This window comes from Colletotrichum abscissum (assembly GCF_030869225.1).
Source record: "Colletotrichum abscissum strain IMI 504890 chromosome Unknown Scaffold_34.1, whole genome shotgun sequence".
Classification (NCBI taxonomy): domain Eukaryota; kingdom Fungi; phylum Ascomycota; class Sordariomycetes; order Glomerellales; family Glomerellaceae; genus Colletotrichum; species Colletotrichum abscissum.
The window spans coordinates 471,784-494,267 of NW_026850254.1; the positions used below are offsets into that span (position 1 = coordinate 471,784).

Sequence of the window (22,484 nt, forward strand, 5' to 3'; positions counted from 1 at the left end):
TCCATGGTGAAAGAATTGCATTCATTCTTCATTTCCACTCCCCGGCCTTTGCCCGCTTGCAGATTAGGAGCAAAGTCTCTGCCGCCCACTCGAGATCTTCCACCGTCAAGTACACCTGACCACTGATCCTACACCAAAAGCCGCCTGCGTAGAACTTAATGGGGATGTAAGTCTCATACTCAGCTGGCGTTAGTTCTTGCATCCATTTCGCGATGCCTAGTCCTGATGATGCGTCGACGTCGAGTTCCTTTAGAGATAGAGGAAGCTGAACATTGACGAAGCAGCACCGCCGAAATGATGCCGAAGAAGCGCCTAGGACTTCTGTGCCGAGAATCTTTGCCATTCTGTCACCGCCTCGAAGCGCAAGGTCCTCGCAGTACTCGCGAAGCTTTGCTTCGCCACCACAGACTCGATTCCGAAAGTCGAGTGCTTTGGGTATACAGCAGTAAGGCGTGTTGTCTGTGGTGGATATCTTGTCAAACAGTCTGGAGAAATAGTCTCGATGATCCATCTTGTCTCTCTCCTCTTTGATCTCGTAGCCCCATGATGTGGGCACTGTCGAGGAGATCATGTGTTGGTTCCGGAACGGGACATATAGGACGGCACATCCCCTCGGGACCATCAACCACCTAACTCGAAGTTAGCGTTACAATATTCTTCGAAGCGGTGTTGCAGGTTGGCTTACTTGTAGCAGTTGCTGATAAAGAAGTCCGGACTAACATCGCCGAGGTAAGTCAGATCGATGTGACCGACACCATGAGCTCCATCGATGAAACTCAAAATCCCAAGCTCTTTGCAGGTCGCCACTAGCCTTTCGAAAGGAAATCGGGCTCCGGGGAATGTGAGAACTGTGTCGAACATAGCGAGTCTCGGCGTCTTTCCCTGACTCTTGACCTCGTCAATTGCACTTCGGAACCGCCACAGAATCTCATCATCGTCGATTGGATACGTTATGTCAATTGCGTATGATGAGAGCGGACGGTCTTCTGACAGTGATTGAATCGTCTTAGAGCAAGCACCATAGATGGTTCCGAAGTGAAGGATTGTATCGCTGGGTTGAAAATCCACGTTGTGAAGCACAGTATTGACTCCAGTGGTTGCGTTCTGAACAAGCACAACTTCGCCGGGATCCGCTCCTAGGAGCGATGCAACAGCTATCTTGCTCTCTTTGAGAAGCTTGAGGTAGGTATAACGTATAAATGTGTCTGGCCGCGCTTCGCTCTCGTCCTGCAATTGCCTTTGGTAATCCCGAACCTCTTTTGGGAAAGTCCCAAATGAACCATGATTAAGTGGTCGATAACCCTCAGAGAAAGTGAAGCACTCCTCTCGCATTTGAGTTCCAAAGGTATTCGTTAGTCCTGGCGACGGTTGGCCATCAAGAGACACCATATTGGCAACCGGCCAAACTAGAATGGCTGCTCTGGTCGCTTGTGCTGACTCTATTCAATTGGGACGGTAAAAACACCACGTCCTCGTTCGCGTTGGGTGAGAGATGAACATGGCTAAGGGCGGGGTAAAGGTATGTCTCGTTAGAAGACCCTTGCAGGCATCACGTGTTCATCTGCACATTGTAGCTGATAGCACTCAATGGCCATCCTCTGTTGGTTCACATCCAGCCTGCAGCCTCGCGGCTCGGTGTCGTCTTGCCACCTCAAGCAAACAAGTCATTCCTCACCTTGCCAAACTTCCCCGCTTCTGTGCGACAGGGTCCACGCAACACCAGTCTTTCCTAATGGATCCTTTGTCGATTTCAGCAGGCATCATTGCGATAACGACCGTAGCGGCGCAAGTTGCCAACCTCCTCGCTGGGATTCGGGAAGACTGGGATTCTTTACCCGGCCGCATGCATGCGCTGAGCAACGAAATCCAAGACTTCAATGTTGTGTTACAGCAAGTTGCCATCGCTGTCAAGGAGAGAAGGGTCTCCGGGCAGGATGCCTACGGTGAATCGACGCTGCTGCCCCTCTTGATTAGGGGGAACAATGTCTTGGTAGACCTGAAAGCAATCCTCGAGCGTCTTCTAGCAACCGGAACGAAGAAGAAAGAGGCTATTTCTCGTGTACTAATGTGGAGGAGAGAGCAAGGCACCGTGTCCTCGCTTCAGGAGCAGATCAAGCAAGTAAAATCAAGTCTGAATGTCCTCCTGGGCGCGTCAAATTCGTGAGTCGGCTCTTGAAACGTATCGAACCCATATCTAAGGGATCATGTGGCTGACTTTCACCAGACAAGATATGATGCACGTCCGTCTCTGTTTAGAAGAGCTCAGCTTGAAAATATCGCACTCGAAGGACTCAGTTTACCCCGAGAAGGAAGCGCAAGACGATTTCATACAAGCTCTGCTTAATGAACATCACGGCACAATGAAGGAGTCGTTAAACAGGTCATACTCCCAAGTCGATGAGCGTTTAAATAAGCTTGAGGCACTTCTTCAAGCCCAGGCAACAGACATACATACCTCACAAGTCACTCAGGTCGGCCGACTTTACAATGCATCGACGCCGCCTGCGAGGAGACGTGTCGTCCGAGCCGTCAGCCCAGCTTCGGCTGCGCGAATCCAAAAAAAGTCTGCGTCTGTCGGAGTTCGTCTTCGCCAGAATCGTACAACGTGTCAGTCGGCCTGTCTTTGCTCTTGCCACTCCTCAAAGCTCAGAAAGTCCCCGTCATTCATGGACCGTATGGTTGGCCAGCTGATGCTAGGTTACAGCGGGCTGCCTTTGCTGAGCACCGAATGCGATTCAGCAGCGTGTATTAAGGGGCAGACACCGGCGGTCAATGTTGAATATTGGTTTCCATTGGGGGTGTGCTGGTCTCAAATTATTCGTCTACATCTATCGTACGAAGCGAACGTTGGCCCTTCCCTTCAACTGAGCACCTTGCGACGCGTACCGGATTCATCGCAATGTGTGAGCTATGCGCTTGATGGAAATATACAAGGCTTGAAGAGTTTGTTTGGTCAGGGACTAGCATCGCCTCGTGATGTTAGCTCAACGCGAGGATACTCTCTTCTCCGAGTAAGTGAAGCAGGCTCTTTGTCGATTCAGGGCATGTTGCTAACAGTATTTAGTGGGCGCTGTATGGCCAACAGTATGAGACATGCAAGTTTCTGATGTCTGCAGGGGCAGATCCAACCTATAAGTATGCCAACAACTCGACGATTTCTCGCAATACCTTGTGATGTACTAAACATGTTGACTTACAGGCCGATTGCACCAAGTGATGATTGCCCAAGCGACAAGGCAGGAGACATAATACTCCGGGCCAACATCTCACAGGAAGTCATTGAGATTCTTCGGCTCATTGCGGAGGGTAGTGATTTCAATGAACGCCAAAACTTTGCTCGTATTCATAAGATTGTCCTAGGCCTTTGTATCGGTGATTTAGAAGAGGAAATACGGCAGGACCCAAAGTCATTAGACTTTCCAGACGGCACAGGACGGACAGCACTGCAGTGGGCAGCAGCGAGAGGCGACGAGCGAGCCGTGGTGACACTCCTCAGCTGGGGTGCTGATCCCAATAACATGGACAAGAAACTCAATACGCCACTCACTCTCGCTGCTAATCAGAACCAGTCAGTGTGTGTTCGACTTCTTCTGGAGGCCGGAGCACTACCGGATCCCGAACTGCCACCGCCGGTCAAATTCGGCACACCGCTCAATTGCGCCGCACGTAACGCGCCGGACCCGGTCCTAATGAAGACTTTACTGGATTTTAACGCAAAAATTGAAGCGAGCGGTGTGGATGGCGTCACACCACTCCTGCATGTTGCGAGGGGAAACAGCGCCGCTCATGCAATGCTTCTCCTGGAATACGGAGCCGACATCAACGCGACTTCGAAAGCTGGCCAAACACCCCTAACTGCAGCAATTCAATACAACAACCATAGCGTTCTGAAACTCCTTCTCGAGAGATGGTTCGACTACAACGAGTGCCCAAGACTGAAGGGACCCAACCTCTTGGAGACAGTCGCTAGATATGCCGACGTCGAAACAATACTTCTCTTAACGGCAGCCGAGCATCTTCGAAGCTATCCTGACAAAACGTATATTCTGGATCACTATAAGGAAGTCATTGATGGGCGTAATGACTCGTCAGATGAGCTGAGCGTAGCCTTTGATGAGTTGCTATCGGTGCTGAAGATGGAAGCCAAAGCCCATGGAAGCATTGATGAGCTCATGGAGTCGGGCCTGCTGAATCCTTTGGATTATGGAATCGAGTCTGAAGAGGACAGCTCATCAGATCTTCTGGTTTTTGAGGATGCCAAAGAGATGTTGGACATTTCGAGCAACTCGTCAAGCCCCATTCGCACTTCATGCCCGGCGCACGATCTTGAGGAAAGTTTGGAAGAAAAGACGGGAGGGAACTGTTGATATCCCAAAATTGGCGGCCGCTTTCAAGGTTGCACTGCCGTTGTATTATAGCTCGTTCGGTATGTTCGAACTGTACTATAGGCTTTTCCGAAAATCGAGCGAGCTTTACTACCTCACTATCACATTCATCAAAAGAACTTCTTTCCTATTCTTATGCCATTCCCAATTCTTCCAGACTCGAGATGGCAATTCTAGAGACTTTTATATAGCAAACAACTGATAGTAAACACGACTTCCCCTCCCCTCAGGATTCTCCTCACGCAACAGCCTCATCGAAGCTCTTCCCCACCAACTTGACAAACACATCCTTATACTTCTCCGCCGTAGCCTTGCACACATCCTCGGGCAGCGCAACGCCCTCCTTCCCCTTAAGCCCCTGCTCAATCAACCAGTTGCGAATAAACTGCTTATCGAAGCTCTCCTGGTCGCGGCCGACAGCGTACCCGGCAGCAGGCCAGTACCGACTGCTGTCGGGCGTGAGCACCTCGTCCACGAGCACGACCTCGTCCGTGTCCGGGTCGACGCCGAACTCGAACTTGGTGTCGGCGAGAATGATGCCGCGCTCGGCGGCGTAGTCGCGCGCCGCGGCGTAGAGCTGGAGGGCGAGCTCCTCGACGCGGTTGGCGTACTTGGCTCCGACGAGCTTGACGGCCTCGTCCGGGTGGATGTTCTCGTCGTGCTCGCCCTGTTCTGCCTTTGTGGAGGGGGTGTAGAGGGGCGTGGCGAAGGCTTGGGATTGTTGCATGCCGGCGGGGACGGGGATGCCGTGGACGGTGCCCTTTGACTTGTATTCATTCCAGGCGGAGCCGGTGAGGTAGCCGCGGACTTGTTGGGGTTACGGTCAGTATTTACAACCACGAGAAGATTTAGTATGAGAAGCATGGGGTTGAGACATACCGATGGCCTCGAGGGGAATGACCTTGAGGCGGCGGACCTGCATGGCGCGGTTCTTGATGAGAGCGGCGTCGGCGGCGGGCAGGCCGGCCGGGGGGTCGAGGGTGATGAAGTGGGTCTTGAGGCCCGGGACTCGGTCGGTGAGAACCTTGAACCAGTGGGCCTATGTGCCGTTGAGCAGTCGTATTAGTAAAGATGACTTCTCACATGATCTAAGATTCGAGGATATAGAATGAGAAGGGGTTGTGAAGAGTGAGAGGATTTGAGTGAGTGAGTGGGCGAGTGAGTGAGTGGTGCGGAATGGGAGAATGAGCCTTACAGAGGCGTGGGTGAGAATGGCGCCCTTGTCAGGGATGCCGTTCTTCATGACGACATCAAAAGCCGAGACGCGGTCGGAGGCGACGAAGAGGAGCGTCTTGTCGTCGACCTCGAAGACATCGCGAACCTTGCCCTGGCCGATCTTCTTGAGGCCGGTGAGGTCGACGGATGTGACGCTAGCAGTCGCCATTGTGTGAGAGCCGTGTGAATGAGGTGAGTGAATGTGGGGTGGAGGGGTTGAAATTGTCGGCTTTGGAGGGGTTCAATGGAGGGGCAGTCGAGTTGTTATAGCGCGACAAGGGACGGAGAGGTCAACCAAAGTCGGGAGATGTGAGCAACGTGAGGTAGAGCCTTGCAGACAGTAATCTGGCGCACCTTGGTGAATAGAAGACGGAGGATGAGTCAGGTTTTCGAAGCCGAGTTCGGGATGAGGTTGGGAGACGTTCAAAAGGTTGACCGTCCGTTCGGCACGGGTGACGAAAAACCGGCGTGAAAAAAATTTCCCCTTCGGGTGCAACCGCTCCACCGGTTCCCCCCCTCCATTGATGGGTTCGAACTTTAAGCAGTGACATTCCGCAGTTTGAGACGACGGTCTGAATTGCGATTGACTGAATACATCAGGTCAATTATTGATTCAATTGAGATACTTCTCTCTCTCTCAAACAATCTACAGACCGAATGAAGATGCAGTGAATGCCATATAGGCCACGCTTTGGAGGCATGCCAGACGCGAGGAAGAGCGTCTGTACCTTGACGTCAAATTACATTATCATTTAGAATGTATGAGTAAGTATATGCATATGAGAATTAACCCGCCATCAGCGCCGCACCAACGACAGCAAAGACAGACATGAGCACCATTACCAAAAAGCCGTCCGTTTCCGAGGCCACCAGCCCAGGATGTGACGCGGCATTCGGTGACTCGCTCGAAGACGGCGTCGAAGCGCCTGCCGACGCTACCGACGTATCCATCCCAGCAGCCGCCGTCCTCGTCATCGTCCCCGTCCCGGCCCTCGTCGACGTCGGCGCCGGCGTACTAGCTTGGCTCGCCACACCCGTGGCCGTCGGCAAGGTAGTCTCGCCCGCCCGGAGCTCAATCACATTGGTCCGGGTCGCGTTGAGGTTCGACTGGGCGATGCCGACCTGGTGGTTCGCCTCATCGTAGACGACATACGCGCTGCGTAGGAACGTGTCGCCCAGCAGCGCAAACTCTGTGCTGTTGACGTCGAACGTGGCGCTGTTTTGTATGCCAAACATGCAGGGCTTGTCGAAGGGGGTGAGGCCCTTGAGCTGGTCCATGATGGGGTCAAGGTTATCCAGGACCATCTCCTCCATCGGGACGCGAATCTTGACGCCGGCGAAAGCAAAGTCGAAAAAGATTCCCTCGCCTTGGGGGCCTCGCCACTTGCAATCGATAAAGCCGTACCCGGCGTCGACGACGTCGTATTTGACCCAGATGGCTTTTGCCATTTGCTCTGGGAGAAGACATATCGTCGACCCAGAGTCGAGGACGGTCGCGGCGTTGAAGCTGTCCCCGGCCATGTTGACCGTCTTGCCGTCTGGTGTTTCGATTTCGACGCCGGTCATGGATATGCTGTAGCTTGTCATGTTACCCGAATGGTGGTCGTTGACGAGCGGGAGCGTGGTGAGCGAGCCGATGTATTTCTCCGTGTCAATGCCGCCGAACAGTAATGTTCCCTCAGACGACGAAAGATCATTCTACCCGTCACTGTCAGTGGACATGCTGGAGGATTGAAAACTGTAGAGCGCCTCCCTTACCAGCCATATACTGAAGGCTTTCCTGCCTATGACACCTTGCGTAACCATGTTGTCGAGAATGGTAGGATACTTGCGCTTCGTCGCCACAGTCTGTGAGAACCCCAGACCAATCAACCCCGTGCCCTTGACCGTCTGAATCGCCAGACCAAGCTGCTGGTCCTTGACTGTCTTCCCATTGATGCTGACGACATCCGAGATGTAGTCTCCCTTGATGTTCTTGCCGTCAAGGTACGTGATATCAAACCCGTTCTGACCGACGACCTTGTACGTCGAGCTCGCCGTCGAGTTGTATGTCTCGGTACACCCCGTCTCGTACTGGCGCTGCAGCTTCGTGCTCGTGCAGAGGTCGGCCTGCTTGTCGACGATCCACGTGTCGCTGCTGCCCGTGTCGACGTGCAGCAGCGCCTTCTGTCCCGGGGTGCCGATCTCGACTTCTGAGTAGTACCCGCCGCCCGTGATGTTGTTGAGCGCCGCGAGGGTGAGGGTGTCGCGGCGGGTGATTTGAACCAGGTCTACGGGGAGCTGGATCTTGTGGAAGTTGGCTGAGATGACCTTTTGCGAGACGGCTTCCGACGCCAGGGCCGCGAGGGCCAAGGTCGTCGTGGATAGCTTCATCCCTGTGGACTGGGGAAGGGGGGGCCCAAAGCTTCGACTCCCTCGAGAAACGGATGCCCGTGGTTGGAGATCGAGTCCCTGTTGTTTACGTCTGCTCCACCCCCGCAGACTGCTTCTTATGCGGAGAAGCTTATCCTGGCAGACGTCTGGACGGGTATTCGAGAAACCGGGGACATGAGCCGGTAAGCAACACAAGGCTGTTGAGACTACAGGAAAAAGAAGAAAGCAGAGTATCGCCGGCCGGAGCTGTCAGATGCCAAACGGCGACGGGATCGCACGTCCTTTTCTGTCAATGGGACAACAGCGGGAGGTCTCCTCTAGTACAGCCGCAAAAATGGGGAAGAAAGGCAAGACTCTTTGGAGCCACGCCCAGCAGGGCTACCTATCTGGGGCCGTTGGAGCTAGCCTGACTGCATGATACCGGTAGGCAGACCTCGCGCCACCTTGAGAGCTCGTTGTTTTTACGAGATTTGGAGATTTGGGGTTTGATAGTCTGGTCGCGCCAGCCCCGAGATGGTTAGAGAGGCACAGCAGAACACCCCAGACGGGCAGAACGGGTTCCTCGGCTCTGTGCTTGGCGGCAAGGGAAATGGGGCCACGGAGGGTCATTGGGTGTGAATATCATGATGGACGCCTGGTGGAATGCCATATCCGTACATTCAGGGGCTTTGTTATTTCTTGACGCATTCTTGGTGTGGTTGCTTTGCTTGGTGTATGACGCGGGGAACATGCCAAAATGAGTGTGTATGGCAAATGAGAAGATGGGAAAATGGATAAGAGATTATTTGGTGTGGGAAAGTTGAAGGATCAAAGACAAGCAGAGACAAGTCGCGGGCCGAATTGACGTCTTGGCGTGTCCGGGGTGCTTAGTCACTGGCGATTTGTACGAGGTGAACATCCTTTGAAGGATGTTTGATCCCTTGCTTCTAGAATTATGGTTCCACAGAATGCTTCATTTCTTGGTATTATGTCTTTGCTGCGTTAGCTTTGCATGGTGAATAAACCTGTCAACTGAAGGGGAAATGGTAACTGGCAAAGATGTGGGAAGTTGAATGATATTGATGCCGATGGGTAAAGGCCCAGATTAATGCCATTCTTCATCACCGCCATGCCGGTAATCGTACCAAGTCGTGATTGTGATTTTGGACGGCTTTCGGCCATCTCTCCAAAGCACTCCAAAGTGACTAGACTACATTGCCTCCCTGTCGCAGTGTCGAGACACAGCCTAGGTATTCTGGCTGGGCATCGCAATATCTCAAGCCTTTTTGACCCCGGAAACGCCTTGTCCTCGCCATCGCCTTATTACAAATCTCAAATCTTGAATCGAAGCCAAAGCCATCTCAAGTGGCTATGGGCGGGCCCAGAGACCCATCCGGCAAAACACGCTGCACGGTATTGTGCTCCGCCTCCTTCCTCAGCTTCCGTTCCGCCGCCGCCTCCTTGATGCGGCGCTCCGCATCCAGCCTCGTGTTCGCGTCCACAGCCAGGAGCTTCATCTGGTACTTCACATCTCTAGTGTGGATTGAGTACCATCCCTGATGAGGCTTGCAACGCTTCTTGTCGCAAAGATTCTTGTCCTCGCCGCTCAGCCGGCTGCCGACGTCGAGGTTGCCCGCCTTGTAGATCTCCTTGGCCTCGTCCGACTTGAGCCAGTTGGCAAAGGGGCCCACGACGCCCACCTGGTCGAGGCGGTAGTCGTAGCCGCATGCCGCGTCTTCGAATTGCTTGGAGGCGATGAGGGCCTTTCGCCGGTCGTTGGACCACTCGAGGATCTGGAGCATCTTTTGGCAGAGGAGGACCTCTTCGCCCAGCTTCTTTCGCTCCGCGGCTGACACTGTAAGAATCTCCTTCTCCTCCTCGGTGAGATACGCTGGTATAAGATTCTTAGTCTTAGATTCAGGGCTTTCAGCTGCATGAAGTAGTTAGTCTAATTGTGCAATCCAGTTGAGCCGTTGAACTGATTTGCGTACCTCCGTTATGCTTTGGAGCAAACGGCTTGGTTCGGACCTTCCATCTGCCATCATCCGAGTCGACACCGGCAAGCGTGCTAGCCAACAGACCCATGGCCTCCTCCTGAGTAAGTCCGTCCTGCGTACCGTTCTTGGATGAGTGCTTCTTCGGCAGGGCCGCGATGCTCTTCTCCCAAAACATGTGCGCATGCTCATCGCTGCAGAAGACGCTGCTGTTCTCCGGCCCATCATAGAGACGCGCAGCCTTTATGCAGTTCCTGTACGAGCACGTCTTCTTGAAGAGGCTGACGTTCTGGTCGCCGTCTGCGCAGTTAGGGCAGACGAAACGCTCAATGAGGTTCTCGCCAACCTCCTTGCTCATGCCGATGCACTCGCCGTGGAACCAGTCGTCGCACATGTCGCAAGAGATCATGAATCGGTGATCGTCTGGACCGCGGCAGATGCAATACGGTCCGTTGTCTGATTCTTCATCGGAACCTCCTGCCAAGTCATCGTGTGGATTGGCGGATGATGTCGTAGACGCTGCGTCGGTCTGCTTCTTGGGCTTGCTTGATTTCGATGGGCCACCCTTGGGTCTTTTCGGCACCTTCTTGACCGCAGCGGTTCCCTTCTTCTTCGGTCCCATCTTTTGAGATTCTGAGGGCTTCTCGGTGCTTTCTAGAATGGTGGAAGGAGAGAAAGCCTCTCTAGTTGGAGGTGGGAGAGAAGAATCGGGTTGTGATGACGGCGCCGTAATGAAATCCGTTTGCTCCTCTTCTATGTTCTGAAGTGCCGTTTGAGATGTGGTGGGAACTTGACCGGGCGCGTCTGCCATGTCGAGATCCTCATCCTCGCCGCCTTTGATCTTTGGCTCCACGTCTGAATCCATGGCTTCCAGCATATATCTTTACAGCAGTGACGACCTGAAAGTGGAACACAGATATTGAGAGCGCAGTGTGAGAACAAAGAGTGAGTTTTAGTGAAAAGAAAAAGGAAAGACAATTTCGTTTGTTACGTGATGCACGGCGCTGAGGTTCACTAGAGTGAAATTACAGAATGAGAGTGAGTGAGAGTGGAAGGTCCAGCATTAAGGAAAGACCCACGGCTATCTCGGTGAGACCGGCTGGCTCTCGGTCTGTTTCGGTGAAAAGAACAATAGGGAAGGAATACCGCATCAATGGTTCTTCCGACCCACAGTATTTTGGCAGGTGGCCCAAGCTCACCGAGAGCTTTTTGGAGTCTTACGATTTTCGAATGACGAAGGCTCTCAAATTTCCCGGTCGGACTGTATCATCTCGTTGATTAAATCTTCAATTACCTCAACCATGTCGCAAGCCACTACGGGGCTTCTGTGGAAGTCTGTCTCCTCCACAATTTCGACACAGTGCCGACGATGCATCTCCCAATCGACGTTTCCTAAGCAGACCCGGCCGACTACCGTTGCGCCGAGCATGCTTCAGACGAGACCTTCCCCGGCGCAAAGGAGGACGAAGACGTTCAAGACCGTAGAGGAGGCAAAGAGCAGATACAGAGCAGGGGTATGGTCTCTATCTAGAGTACTTGGGTGCCGTTGTCATTGAGAGTGGTCATGCTGACTGGGTGTCTGAACCAGCCCTTTTCATGGAAGGCAGGCCTGCTGTTCGTCGGAACCGGTGTTGGTCTGACATGGTACTTTGAGGCCGAGAAGCAGCGCATGGAGCGCAAGCGCATTGCGGAGGCGACTAAGGGCATGGGACGGCCCAAGGTGGGAGGACAGTTCGAGTTGACCGACCAGAACGGCAACAAGTTCACCAGTGAGGATATGAAGGGTCGCTACGCACTGGTTCGTGGAGCCGTACAATATCGCAAGGGAAGAAGAACAAGAAAAAGCTGACAATGTTTGCCACAGGTCTACTTCGGCTTCACGCACTGCCCCGACATCTGCCCCGACGAACTCGACAAGATGGCCCAGATGTACGACCTCGTCGAGAAGCAGCGCCCCGGCTCCGTCCTGCCCCTCTTCATCACCTGCGACCCGGAGCGCGACACTCCCAAGGTGGTCAAGGAGTACCTGTCCGAGTTCCACCCGAAATTCATCGGCCTGACGGGCACCTACGACGAGATCAAGGCCATGTGCAAGCTGTACCGCGTCTATTTCAGCACGCCGCAGCACGTCAAGCCAGGCCAGGACTACTTGGTGGACCACAGCATATACTTTTACCTGATGGACCCCGAGGGCGACTTTGTTGAGGCGCTGGGGCGGCAGCACTCGCCGTCGCAGGCGGCCAAGATTATTCTGGACCATATGAATGATTGGCAGGGAGGGTGGAAGAAGGAGGAGTAGGTTGAGAGAAAGCGAGAAGATTGATGAAAGTGCGTGGTGTACCAACTTGTGTAATATGTACTATCAACTGTTATATGGATAGACCTTTGAGCCATCTTTGCTCCAAGACCACTCAATCACACTGCAATGCCTTGGAATGTTTGCAATCGATGGAACATTATTGCAGCCTTCCTCAATTTAGCCTTGATTCTCAACGAATGGAGGTCGATGTATCTTTGAGACTGTAGTTATGGCAGTGAGTGCACCGTAATTGCATTTCAAGGAAACATTTCTTGTACCTAGTACGGAATCATCAAACTCCCTCCTGAGCCTTCGTAGCTTAGATGCTATCTACCGAAATCCAGACTGTTGTCTTTGGCGACTAACACACATGGATCATGAACTATTAGAAGGAACGCATCTATCTGAATTATACCTTAGGTCTTTGGTATCAGAATGTAGCTCCCTCACCTAATACTGAGGTGGCCGGTTTCAAGGCGTTGCATTGAATGATGGCTCAAGACGCACCCCGCAGACCTGAGGTCGACTCAGCCGCTAAAATTAGCGAGCGAGCGGAGAGCATTGGACGGATGGCAGGGGTAGGTTCCCTGCAGGGGAGAGCTCATTCAGTGTTGACCGTTATCCGTTATCCGTGCCCACGGGCTCAACGTCGACCACACGGGCAACCTCGACTCATCATCACTCTTACACTCAAACAGCACCCATCTTTCCTTTCACGTTCTGTCATGCGGCATATTTGAATTCCAGATTGATTTTTGAAGGGACTTGCATCTTACACATCATGAGACAGGCAGTCAGGACAACGGGCCTCGGTCGGCTCGTTTCGAGGCCACTCACCACTTCACCGACACCTTTCAGGTGCGCAGCTGCCGGTATCGGGCGTCACGAGAGAGAACTTTCCGGGCTGAGGAGGATTACGCTGCCTTTGACGAGTTTACCGGGCGCCACCAAGACTTTTGGTTCGGAACGGTGGTTCAGTAGCAAGAAGCCGGTTTTCGAGGCGGGCGAAGCCCCGTCGTTTGCATTTGCTTTTGAGTGAGTCAAACCCAACAGCGCGAGAAGGCGTAGCTCATTGGGGGGCCCGATGAGGTCCTGGAAGCCATAACCATCACCCATGTTCCACCAGGAACTGTGTAAGAGACGTGACTAACGAGAGAGGGCAGCATCGATGGCGTTCTGTTGCACGTGGCCAAGCCCATTCCCGGGGCCGCCGAGTCGCTGCAGTATCTCAACGACAACAACATCCCGTTCATCCTCCTGACCAACGGCGGAGGCAAGCCCGAGGCCGTCCGGGTGAAGGACCTGAGCGACAAGCTCGGGGTCAAGCTCTCGGTGGACAACTTTGTCCAGTCGCACACTCCCTTTCAAGAGCTGGTGCAGGGGCCGGAGGGACTGGGAGACAAGACCATCTTCCTGACGGGTGCCGATGCGAGGAAGTGCAGAGAGATTGCCAAGCTGTAAGTCAATCACCTTTGAGAGCTCGCATGCTCTCTACGCTTCACACCAACTGACGATCCAACAAGGTACGGCTTCAAGAACGTGGTGACGCCTGCAGACATCATCCACGCCCACCCCGAAGTATTCCCCTTTGAACTCCTCAAAAAGTCGGTCTACGCAGGCTCCCACGAGACCCTACCGAAACCGATCCACGACGGCACCGTAGCAGACGCGGACGCGCTCAAGATCGACGCAATGTTCGTCTTCAACGACCCGCGCGACTGGGCTCTCGATATCCAAATCATCACCGACCTGCTCTTGTCGCGCAACGGTCTGCTGGGAACGTACTCGCCCAAGAACGGCGACGCGTCGCTGCCGAACGGCGGGTGGCAGCAGGACGGGCAGCCCCCGCTCATCTTTTCGAACGCGGACCTGTTCTGGTCGACGACGTACCACCAGCCGCGGTTCGGGCAGGGGGCGTTCCAGGCGGCTGTGGCGGGCGTGTGGAAGGAGGTCACGGCGGGGCAGGCGGAGCTGAAGAGGACTGTGTTTGGGAAGCCGTTTGCGACTACGTATCAGTATGCGGAGCGGGTTCTTGATGCCCATCGAAAGGCGCTGCTTGGTAAGAGTAAGAGTGGTGGTGGTGGTGGAGATGTCGCGCCGTTGAAGACGGTGTACATGGTGGGGGATAACCCGGAGAGCGACATCCGGGGCGCGAATGATTACAGTAACGAGGAGACGGAGTGGGCCTCTGTGCTGGTGAAGACGGGTGTCTGGAGCCAGGAGAGGGGCGCGCCTACGCATAAGCCCAAGATGATTGTGGATGATGTCAAGGCGGCGGTTGAGTGGGCGTTGCAGAGGGAGGGAAGGTCGGCCAAGATCTAGCCATGCGTTGGAGCATGTTGGTACTAGAAGCTTCTCAAGTAGTACGTTGTATTTAGGCAATATAGTCGTAGCTCACCGGTGAATGGCAGAGCGTGTAACTACAAATCCAGCTGGACCGTGTGGTACAAGGTGTGGCTGAGCTCAATCGAGAGACAGAGAGAGAGAGAGAGAGAGAGTATGTGTGTGTGTGTGCCGTGTATGCTAATAAAAGTTCGTGTACCAAGGTCTGTACATGTATTGAAGCAGGATTTTGCAATTTAGACGTCTACACGGTCTGTTCCCAGCGATATAGCGTTGTGTACATTTAAAGAATGAGATTGGACGGTCGATTGAGGCACATGGCAATTACCGACATGGTAATTGGAGAAGAACCCAAATACCATTTTCGCCCAAAGCTGTCAATTGATGTCAACTGCTGTCAATTTTGGGGGTGAACTGTTGGTGTGTCGCCATGTACGTCACATGCAAGACGCGCGCGCCATGCCATGGAAAGCAAGGGTCGGGAGCTCCCGACTGGTACAGTAGGGTCCCCCTGACGTCACATTTAGTCTTGTCTTTTCGGGATGGTTGCGTGGTTGCGTGGCATTGCCATGGAACCGGGCTGACAGAGACTTAAAGGTGCCAAAGTTGACGTTTGGTTAAGGTACTCTAAAGTATGTTTCTGTGGCCTCGTGAGATGTCATGTCGGTGACAGAATCCTTCCCGGGTTTTTTTAGCTGGTGGTGAAGTGATGGAGGAGCGAATTGGTGTTAGTGCGACGATAAGAAGAACCCTTGCTCTGGAATTGTGAAGTTACCTGAAGACAAGGTACCTTGACATGTGAGGTGGGCGGAAGTCGGCGGAATACCAAATTTGTGCGGCTGTCGTCGGGCGCATTTGCGGCACTGCGGGACAATGTACGGTCTAAAGCGCGCTATAAGGAACCTGGGACCAATGATAAGGTACCTTTACGCAGTATATACGCATAACTTACGGAGTACGGAGTACATACTTTTGTAAAGCGGGCAGGGATGACGGCGAAGGGTGCACCTGACCACTTCCAGCTGGAGGTCCACTCACTGCCTGGAGCTCTCCCCAGTGGTCCCCGTCCCCACGGCTCGGTCAACCAAAGCGACCAACGGCCCATAACTGCAACCTCGTCAGAACCTCGCACCACACGACTAGTTGCCCTTTTGCTGTGGCTGTAATTCGCCTACCAACCGCTCAACGTGTTTTGTTATGTCTTTCTTTTCTATTCTTTGGCTATTCATCTGAACACCCTTCTTCTTTGCATCGTCTCCCCGCCCAACTCTGGCCATTCTCGTCTCATACTCTCGTAAATCTTCCTCTTCCAGAACCACTTCGAGAACCCAACCTAACCCAGCCTGCAGCCAGCCCCCCCCGTCACCCCTCACAGTTGGGGTCCATCTTACACTACCAGATACCTTACCTACCTGGTCTGAAGGTGACCCGTGTCGCCTGCGTGCCCCACGATAACCCCCTCCGTGTCTTTTTGCGCCGGGCCCGATAAGAAACCTCTAGCACCCGACTCCGTACTTATCGTGGGATTCCCATTCTCTGAGCCCCTCCCCTCCAGGCTCCCCCATACCCAACCTAAGCTGCAATCGCAAACTGTCACCTCTCACCTCCCCAAAGGAGGATAACCTCGATTTTCTTCACCGACGCACATTGCGAATCCCCTGTCATCTCACGCGAGCAAAATTTCCTCTATCCGTATAGCCGCGAACCTGGCACCTTTACCCGACTTTGTGCGCGCGCGCGAGACTCCCTTCTCTCATAAACTCTGTTGCGCCCGCTTCTTCCTCTGTCTTGCCTGCCAAGATGTCTTCCTCTTCGTCGCCCCAGATCACTGGACAGCAGCAGCCCCTGCGATCAGCCATGAAGACGGATGAAGAGTGCGCGTCCAACACCGCCAAAGGTCAGTTCAAAAAAACGTCTGGCTTCGTCTCATTTTAAACATACCCACGGTCTGCAGGCTCGGCACTCCCATCAAGTGGTATCGTGTCATCTCGACAGTGATGGGAGGATAAGGGGTCGCGCACACGTGGCTGGCAGTCGAGCCGCGATAGTAACTCGTTTCAATGCTCATGCTTGTGCCCATGTCTGCGTGCCTGCCCCGCGTCACCCAGGAACACTTTACTGCTCATCGCAGACACGGCTTGATGGACCGGTATCGTTGCTGGGCTTATGACGTGTAAGAAAAGACACATGATGTACTAACCTTCTCACAGTCGTTCAAATCGCTGAGCCAGAGGCTGACGCTGTCGCCCCGCCTCCACCTGCCCCGCCTTCCGATCATCACCACAAGAGACAGTACGCCGCCAACATGGCCAAGAGGTTGACAGGTCGCATGGGCCTCACCAGCTCCTCATCGTCTCGCTCTTCCCCTGTCATGGAGCCGTCGCCTGGCCCGTCTTCCGACGATGCTACCGCTGCTGCTGCTGCTGCTGCTGCCGCAGCCGCAGCTCAAGCCTCTCATCACCACCATCGCCACGGCCACAAGGCCCACTACGAGAGTCAGAAGCTGCTTGCCCAGCTCAACGACTGGTTAGAGCATGAGAAGAAGAAGAAGGCTGCCCGGAAGAGCAAGACGTCGCCCCGACGCCGCTCACCGCAGTCAAAGACCAAGAAGGAACAATCTCCTGCGGCAGAGACGGCAGACCCGACAGCCCAGCCCGCTGCTCCTCGCTCACGCTCGGACTCCATCGACTCCGATTCCAGCGACGTTTCCTTCGATAGGCTGCAGAAGATCATCGAGGACAGCATGGCTTCTATGGGAATCAGCTCGGTGCCTCAAATGAGCCCCAAGGTCGGCAGGCGCCCCTCCCTCCGTCACAAGAAGTCCTTGTCGCGTAGCATGCTCCACAGGACGGCAAGCTCCGACACCGATTACATCGGCGAGGATGTCATAGTACCAACCTGCGACGCAATTCTCGACAACTCAAAGACCCTCAGCTACAGTGGTGGTGGCAAGAGTACCGACGACCTGACCCTTGGTGGCCAGGCGGACGAGAAGGAGAAGGCCTGGGAAACGTTCAAGAATGAGATTGTGCGTCTAGCCCATACTCTGAGAATCAAGGGTTGGAGAAGAGTCCCTCTAGACAGTGGCAACAGCGTCATCGTGCAACGTCTCAGCGGAGCCTTGACCAACGCCGTCTACGTCGTCTCTCCTCCCGAAGACCTCGGGGAAGTACCCGGCAAGAAGCCCCCACCAAAGCTCCTCCTGCGCATCTACGGACTCGAAGCCCTCATCGACCGCGAGAACGAACTCAGCGTGCTCCGGCGACTGGCGCGAAAGAAGATTGGCCCGAGACTCCTCGGGTGCTTCACCAACGGCCGCTTCGAGGAGTACTTCAACTCCATCACCCTCACCCCCAACGACCTGCGCGATCCCGATACCTCCAAGCAGATTGCTAAGCGCATGCGGGAGCTCCACTTTGGCATCGACGTCTTGGATAGGGAAAAGGATGAGGGACCTGCCGTGCTCAAGAATTGGGATGCCTGGCTCGGCAACGTCGAGAAGAAGATTTGCGCCCTCGACGAAGGCGTACGCAATGGCAACTGCGTCTTCCGCGATCGCGGGTACGTGTGTGGTGTGGAGTGGAAGCAGTTTAAGGAGCTTTACGACAAGTATCGCGAGTTGGCTCTCAGCGCCTACAAGGGCCACGCCATCCGCGAGCGTCTCGTCTTCGCCCACAACGACGTGAGTGCACTTACCCCTATCTTCTCCCCCCAAATGTCAAAGTCAGTCACCAGCTAACACGCTCACCCAGACCCAATACGGCAACATCCTCCGCATGCGCCCCGACGACGAAAAGTCCCCCCTCCTGAAGCCAGCAAACGAGCACAAGCAGCTCGTCGTAATCGACTTCGAGTACGCCGCCGCCAACGTCCCAGGCCTCGAGTTCGCAAACCACTTCACAGAATGGTCCTACAACTACCACCACGAATCCCTCCCCTTCCTCTGCAACACGGCAGTCTACCCAACCATCCAGGAACAGCGCCGCTTCCTCAAAGCCTACGTCGAGCACCGCCCCCAATACACCCACGGCGGCGCCTCCACCCCCCGCCTCGCCCCCGCCGGCGCCGCAGACGGCAGCAGCGCCGTCGGCACCCCCGCCCTCCTCCCCACCAGCTCCTCCTCCTCCATCGTCGAGTTCATGCTCGACGCCCGCGTCCCGCCCAACCACTGGAAAGAAGAAGAGCGCCGCGCAGAGGAGGCCGTCGAGGCCGAGATCAAGGAGCTCTACGAGGAAACCCGCCTCTGGCGCGGCATCAACAGCGCGCAGTGGGTAGCGTGGGGCGTCATCCAGGCCAAAGTCCCCGGGTTCGAGTCCCAGGAGGAAATCGAGCAGCAGGAGAAGCAGGCGCAGAACGAGGCCGCCGCGGCCGCGGGCGACGCGGACGCCAAGGCCGAGGTGCAGGCTGCCGCGGAGGCCGAGGACGAGGGCGACGAGTACGATTACCTGGGCTACGCGCAGGAGCGAGCGTTCTTCTTCCTGGGCGATTGTGTGCTCATGGGGATCGTGAAGAAGGAGGAGCTGCCCGAGGACGTGCAGTCCCGGCTCAAGATTGTGGATTACTGAAAGTAGTAACCTAGCATTTGACGGAGACTGGCTACTTTTTTTTGGGGTGCCTTTCTTTTGCACATACACCGTTTACAATGTACCAGATTTCAAAGCTCAAAAAAAGTCTAGTGATGTGAAATGTTTAGTTGTAGTGAAGCATTGTTGTATTCTTGTGTGCCATCTAGAAGTTTCTTGCACTGCACGTGTTGTGCTAGTAGCTACTCTATGACAGCCTTGCTCCTCCCATCTCTACTTCCTCGCGGTAGTAAACACCACAAGCAGTACCTGCATTGTCCGTTATCACCCAAAAAGCACCTCAACCCAGCTTGTTATACCGCTCCCTAGCCCGATCCTGCACCGTATTCACATACTCGGCATAACTGTTCGTCGTCTTGCGCTGCGCGAGCTCCGCCGCGTCGCCCAGGTTCCCGCCCTCGGCGCCGAGGCCGACACCCTCCTGGTACGCGTGCGTAGCAATCACCTCGGTGCGGCCGTCGCCGTTGGCGCCCAAGCCCTGTCCCGTGCTCCAGCCCATCTTGGCCAGCATCCCCGCGCCCTTGGATTTCGGAGGCGCCGGCGGAGGTGTCTTTTCCTTAGATGCCGCCGCCGGGGGATTGGCGGTCTTATCGTCTTTGCGCGCTGGTTTATTACCGCCTTGGACGGGCACCTTTGGTTTCGCGGGTTGGTTAAACACCTCTCTTCGCTCCTTGGCGCGGTCACGGTACTGCGGTGCTGATTCCTCGTCCGCCGCTGGTGCCGCCGGCTGCTCTTCTGCTTGCTTTGCCATCCTCTTGTCGCGGGCAGCTAGTCGCGGCTTAGCCGCCTTGACCTTCTCCTCATCTGCAGTAGCGTTCTTGTGATTTCTTGACTTTTCATGCGTACTGAGATCATCCAGAGATTTATACTTCATCATGCAGATCAAACAGCAGATCTTTTCGCGGTCCACGTATGATACTGATGCTTCCGGCGTAGATGTCTTGTCTGGAGCCGCAGTTCCCGTCTGAGGCGCGGGTGTCTGAGAGTTCTCAATAGTAGGGGCCCCATTCGGCGATGCGGTCGGAGCAGGGGCTTTCGGAAGGCTTGCCCCAGTCAAAGAAATCTTGATAGGGCCGGTAGAAATTGCGTTCGCGCCAGATAGAGAGATCCTCACAGGGGCGCGCTCTTCCGATTGACCATTTTCACCAACTGCATCGGCGGCTCGCTTGCCCTCGTGTATTTCGACATGCCGTTTCTGCCAAAACGCCATTTGTCCAGCCATCGGTACCGACTTCTTGGTGGAAGAGGCGGGCAGATTCCCGTCCGCCTTGCGTTTCTTGCCCTTCTTCGCCTCGTCGGCAGCATCCCCTTTGCCTCCGTCTCCAGAGGTGCCGCCAGGGGGAACCTCGGTGATCACTCTCTGGCTGGGATAGACGTGGGGCTCCCAGTACTTGACCCGAATAGCCGGGTTGAAGAGCGGGTTGAACGAGACACGCTCGTTAAATCGCGTCACTTCCCTGAGTTCTGGCACGAAGACGCCCAGATGGATGGTCGAAACTGTCACAGGCTTCGTGGCAATCGTGAATTCGCGCATCATCTGAAACTTCTTCATGGCCGCCATCGCATCTTCCACTGTCCAGAACTCGGCGAATCCAAAGTTGAATGACTCGTTCGTCTCTTGATCACGCATCAAGAATGTGCGGTGGAGAGAGCCCGGCCTTGCGCCGTAGCCAGATGCATCGCCTGTCGGGGCAGTGGACTTGAGCTTTGGCCCGTCGCCGGAGTTCCTTGCTGCTGCTTGCTTTTGCACGAGCTCTAGTTTTCCAGCTCCCGCCGAGAACACGTCCTCGTTGACGGATGGCGCCAAAGGGAAGAAAACCAAGATCTGAGAAGGTGTATCGGATGCATCGCTCTCGCCAGTCAATAGAAATCGGTATTGGGACGGATCTGGCCGAGTCAGTACGGGTCTCGCACTTCCGTAAGAAGGATCGTTGAATGTGCATACCTGTGGGCGGACCGCCGCAGTTCTTGCAACGGCTTCTGGTCGCATAGTTTGAAAAGTCACAGGTCGGACAGCTCCAATTAGCGGCAGTTCCAGCGCGACTTTCCCGCTCAGTGTCATCGCGGTTCCTTGCGTAATGGATGTAAATCAGGGTCATGCCATCCGTGCTATCATCAACCTCCCCGCTAAAGAAATTGATAACAAGCTTAGGGTAGTTTGCTTTAACAAACTCGTCCGCCTGCCCGACATTCTCGAACTGCGCGAAAGCGCGACGCTTGCCTGGCGGAGATGTAAGCAAGTGCAGGTGAGAGGGTTGGGGGATAGGTGGCTTGCCTCGCCCAGTTGAGGGGATGCGAAGATCGACAGATGGATATTGTGATAGATCGGACTGTTTAAAGAGACAATCCCGCACCGTCTCGAGAGATACATCGGATGGTAAACCTTCCAGGATTACAGTATCACTCGGAGTACCAGCTTGTCGAAGAGGCGATGTAGAACGATCGCGACGAGGATGGCGATCTGGGCTGCCACCTGGAGAGGCGGAAAAATGACGAAGATCCTCGTCAGTACCACGTCGGGCATCATCGCGGCGAGTGCTATCGTCGTAGTGAGGGCGAGAGTAGCCCCGGCCATCTCGATCGTAACGACGTGATCCGCGGTCGTCGCCGTCATGTGGGTGAAGTAGCGCAGCGTCTTCATCACGGCGATCCATATAGTCATCCCGACCACCGCCTTGATCTCCCGATCGAGGACGTGGCTCGTGGGCCTCACGCGGCGGTCCATGGTAGTAACGGTCGTGGTCTCTTGCGCGGTATTCTGCAGTCTCACGATCCCAATTCCGGTCCCGATCCCAGTCGCGCTCGCGACGGCGGGTATCCTCCGGGGCGTAGCTGTCGTCGTCGTAGGACAGCTCGAGGTTATTCCTGGGGGGAGACCTAGAAGAGTCTCGTCGTCCCGTGGGCAAGTTAGCAGAAGCTCAAACCAGCCAGATGTACTGCAGATGGTCATGTCCTCCGCAGGCTCAGCTTAGTCTCTTTACCCTGCCGCGTTCGAAAGCCGTCGTTGTCTGAATACTGTTGTTGATCTCGTAGAGGGGATCTTCGTCGCTCGTACGGTCCCCTCTCGCGCGCGCGATGGTTGTCCTCGTACATGATCGCGGATCGCAGGAAGGGGTGTGTCCGATCTTTATGCGCGCTGCTTCGGGCGTGATTTGGGTCGAGTTTTGCTTGGTCCGGAAAGAAGAAGAGGAGGGAAGGAAGGAGTAAGGCGCGGTGCTGTCCCCTCGTGAGGCGTACGACAAGACCGTGCCTTTATGCTTCAACCAGGTATTGGTGGAACACAGAGGGCGACGGGCCTCAGTAATGGGCTTGG

At 54.8% G+C, this 22,484-nt stretch overlaps 9 protein-coding genes across 9 annotated transcripts; 4 read left to right on the forward strand and 5 right to left on the reverse strand.

Moving 5' to 3' along the window:
• Positions 1 to 28: 28 nt before the first annotated feature.
• CABS01_11947 (uncharacterized protein) lies at positions 29 to 1,389 on the reverse strand (the record flags this gene model as incomplete). The annotated part of the gene is made up of 2 exons (XM_060545301.1): positions 29 to 629; positions 686 to 1,389. 2 exons carry the CDS (start codon positions 1,387 to 1,389, stop codon positions 29 to 31), a joined length of 1,305 nt encoding a protein of 434 aa, XP_060397166.1.
• A 343-nt stretch (positions 1,390 to 1,732) lies between these two features.
• On the forward strand, positions 1,733 to 4,367 carry CABS01_11948 (ankyrin repeat domain-containing protein; the record flags this gene model as incomplete). The annotated part of the gene is made up of 5 exons (XM_060545302.1): positions 1,733 to 2,160; positions 2,225 to 2,380; positions 2,472 to 2,598; positions 3,065 to 3,135; positions 3,200 to 4,367. The coding sequence occupies 5 exons, from the start codon at positions 1,733 to 1,735 to the stop codon at positions 4,365 to 4,367; spliced, it is 1,950 nt and encodes a 649-aa protein (XP_060397167.1).
• Positions 4,368 to 4,623: 256 nt separating this feature from the next.
• Positions 4,624 to 5,769, reverse strand: CABS01_11949 (phosphoribosylaminoimidazole-succinocarboxamide synthase; the record flags this gene model as incomplete). The annotated part of the gene is made up of 3 exons (XM_060545303.1): positions 4,624 to 5,192; positions 5,265 to 5,424; positions 5,581 to 5,769. The coding sequence occupies 3 exons, from the start codon at positions 5,767 to 5,769 to the stop codon at positions 4,624 to 4,626; spliced, it is 918 nt and encodes a 305-aa protein (XP_060397168.1).
• Positions 5,770 to 6,386: 617 nt separating this feature from the next.
• On the reverse strand, positions 6,387 to 7,973 carry CABS01_11950 (eukaryotic aspartyl protease; the record flags this gene model as incomplete). Its single annotated transcript, XM_060545304.1, has 2 exons — positions 6,387 to 7,298; positions 7,359 to 7,973. 2 exons carry the CDS (start codon positions 7,971 to 7,973, stop codon positions 6,387 to 6,389), a joined length of 1,527 nt encoding a protein of 508 aa, XP_060397169.1.
• Positions 7,974 to 9,313: 1,340 nt separating this feature from the next.
• Positions 9,314 to 10,823, reverse strand: CABS01_11951 (PHD-finger domain-containing protein; the record flags this gene model as incomplete). The annotated part of the gene is made up of 2 exons (XM_060545305.1): positions 9,314 to 9,882; positions 9,944 to 10,823. The coding sequence occupies 2 exons, from the start codon at positions 10,821 to 10,823 to the stop codon at positions 9,314 to 9,316; spliced, it is 1,449 nt and encodes a 482-aa protein (XP_060397170.1).
• Positions 10,824 to 11,247: 424 nt separating this feature from the next.
• Positions 11,248 to 12,245, forward strand: CABS01_11952 (SCO1/SenC; the record flags this gene model as incomplete). The annotated part of the gene is made up of 3 exons (XM_060545306.1): positions 11,248 to 11,460; positions 11,535 to 11,744; positions 11,811 to 12,245. 3 exons carry the CDS (start codon positions 11,248 to 11,250, stop codon positions 12,243 to 12,245), a joined length of 858 nt encoding a protein of 285 aa, XP_060397171.1.
• Positions 12,246 to 13,026: 781 nt separating this feature from the next.
• On the forward strand, positions 13,027 to 14,567 carry CABS01_11953 (HAD-superfamily subfamily IIA hydrolase; the record flags this gene model as incomplete). Its single annotated transcript, XM_060545307.1, has 3 exons — positions 13,027 to 13,280; positions 13,409 to 13,702; positions 13,769 to 14,567. 3 exons carry the CDS (start codon positions 13,027 to 13,029, stop codon positions 14,565 to 14,567), a joined length of 1,347 nt encoding a protein of 448 aa, XP_060397172.1.
• A 1,821-nt stretch (positions 14,568 to 16,388) lies between these two features.
• On the forward strand, positions 16,389 to 19,153 carry CABS01_11954 (choline/ethanolamine kinase; the record flags this gene model as incomplete). Its single annotated transcript, XM_060545308.1, has 3 exons — positions 16,389 to 16,485; positions 16,799 to 18,270; positions 18,341 to 19,153. The coding sequence occupies 3 exons, from the start codon at positions 16,389 to 16,391 to the stop codon at positions 19,151 to 19,153; spliced, it is 2,382 nt and encodes a 793-aa protein (XP_060397173.1).
• Positions 19,154 to 19,451: 298 nt separating this feature from the next.
• Positions 19,452 to 22,264, reverse strand: CABS01_11955 (G-patch domain-containing protein; the record flags this gene model as incomplete). The annotated part of the gene is made up of 4 exons (XM_060545309.1): positions 19,452 to 21,058; positions 21,117 to 21,501; positions 21,585 to 22,003; positions 22,153 to 22,264. The coding sequence occupies 4 exons, from the start codon at positions 22,262 to 22,264 to the stop codon at positions 19,452 to 19,454; spliced, it is 2,523 nt and encodes an 840-aa protein (XP_060397174.1).
• Between the last annotated feature and the right edge of the window lie 220 nt (positions 22,265 to 22,484).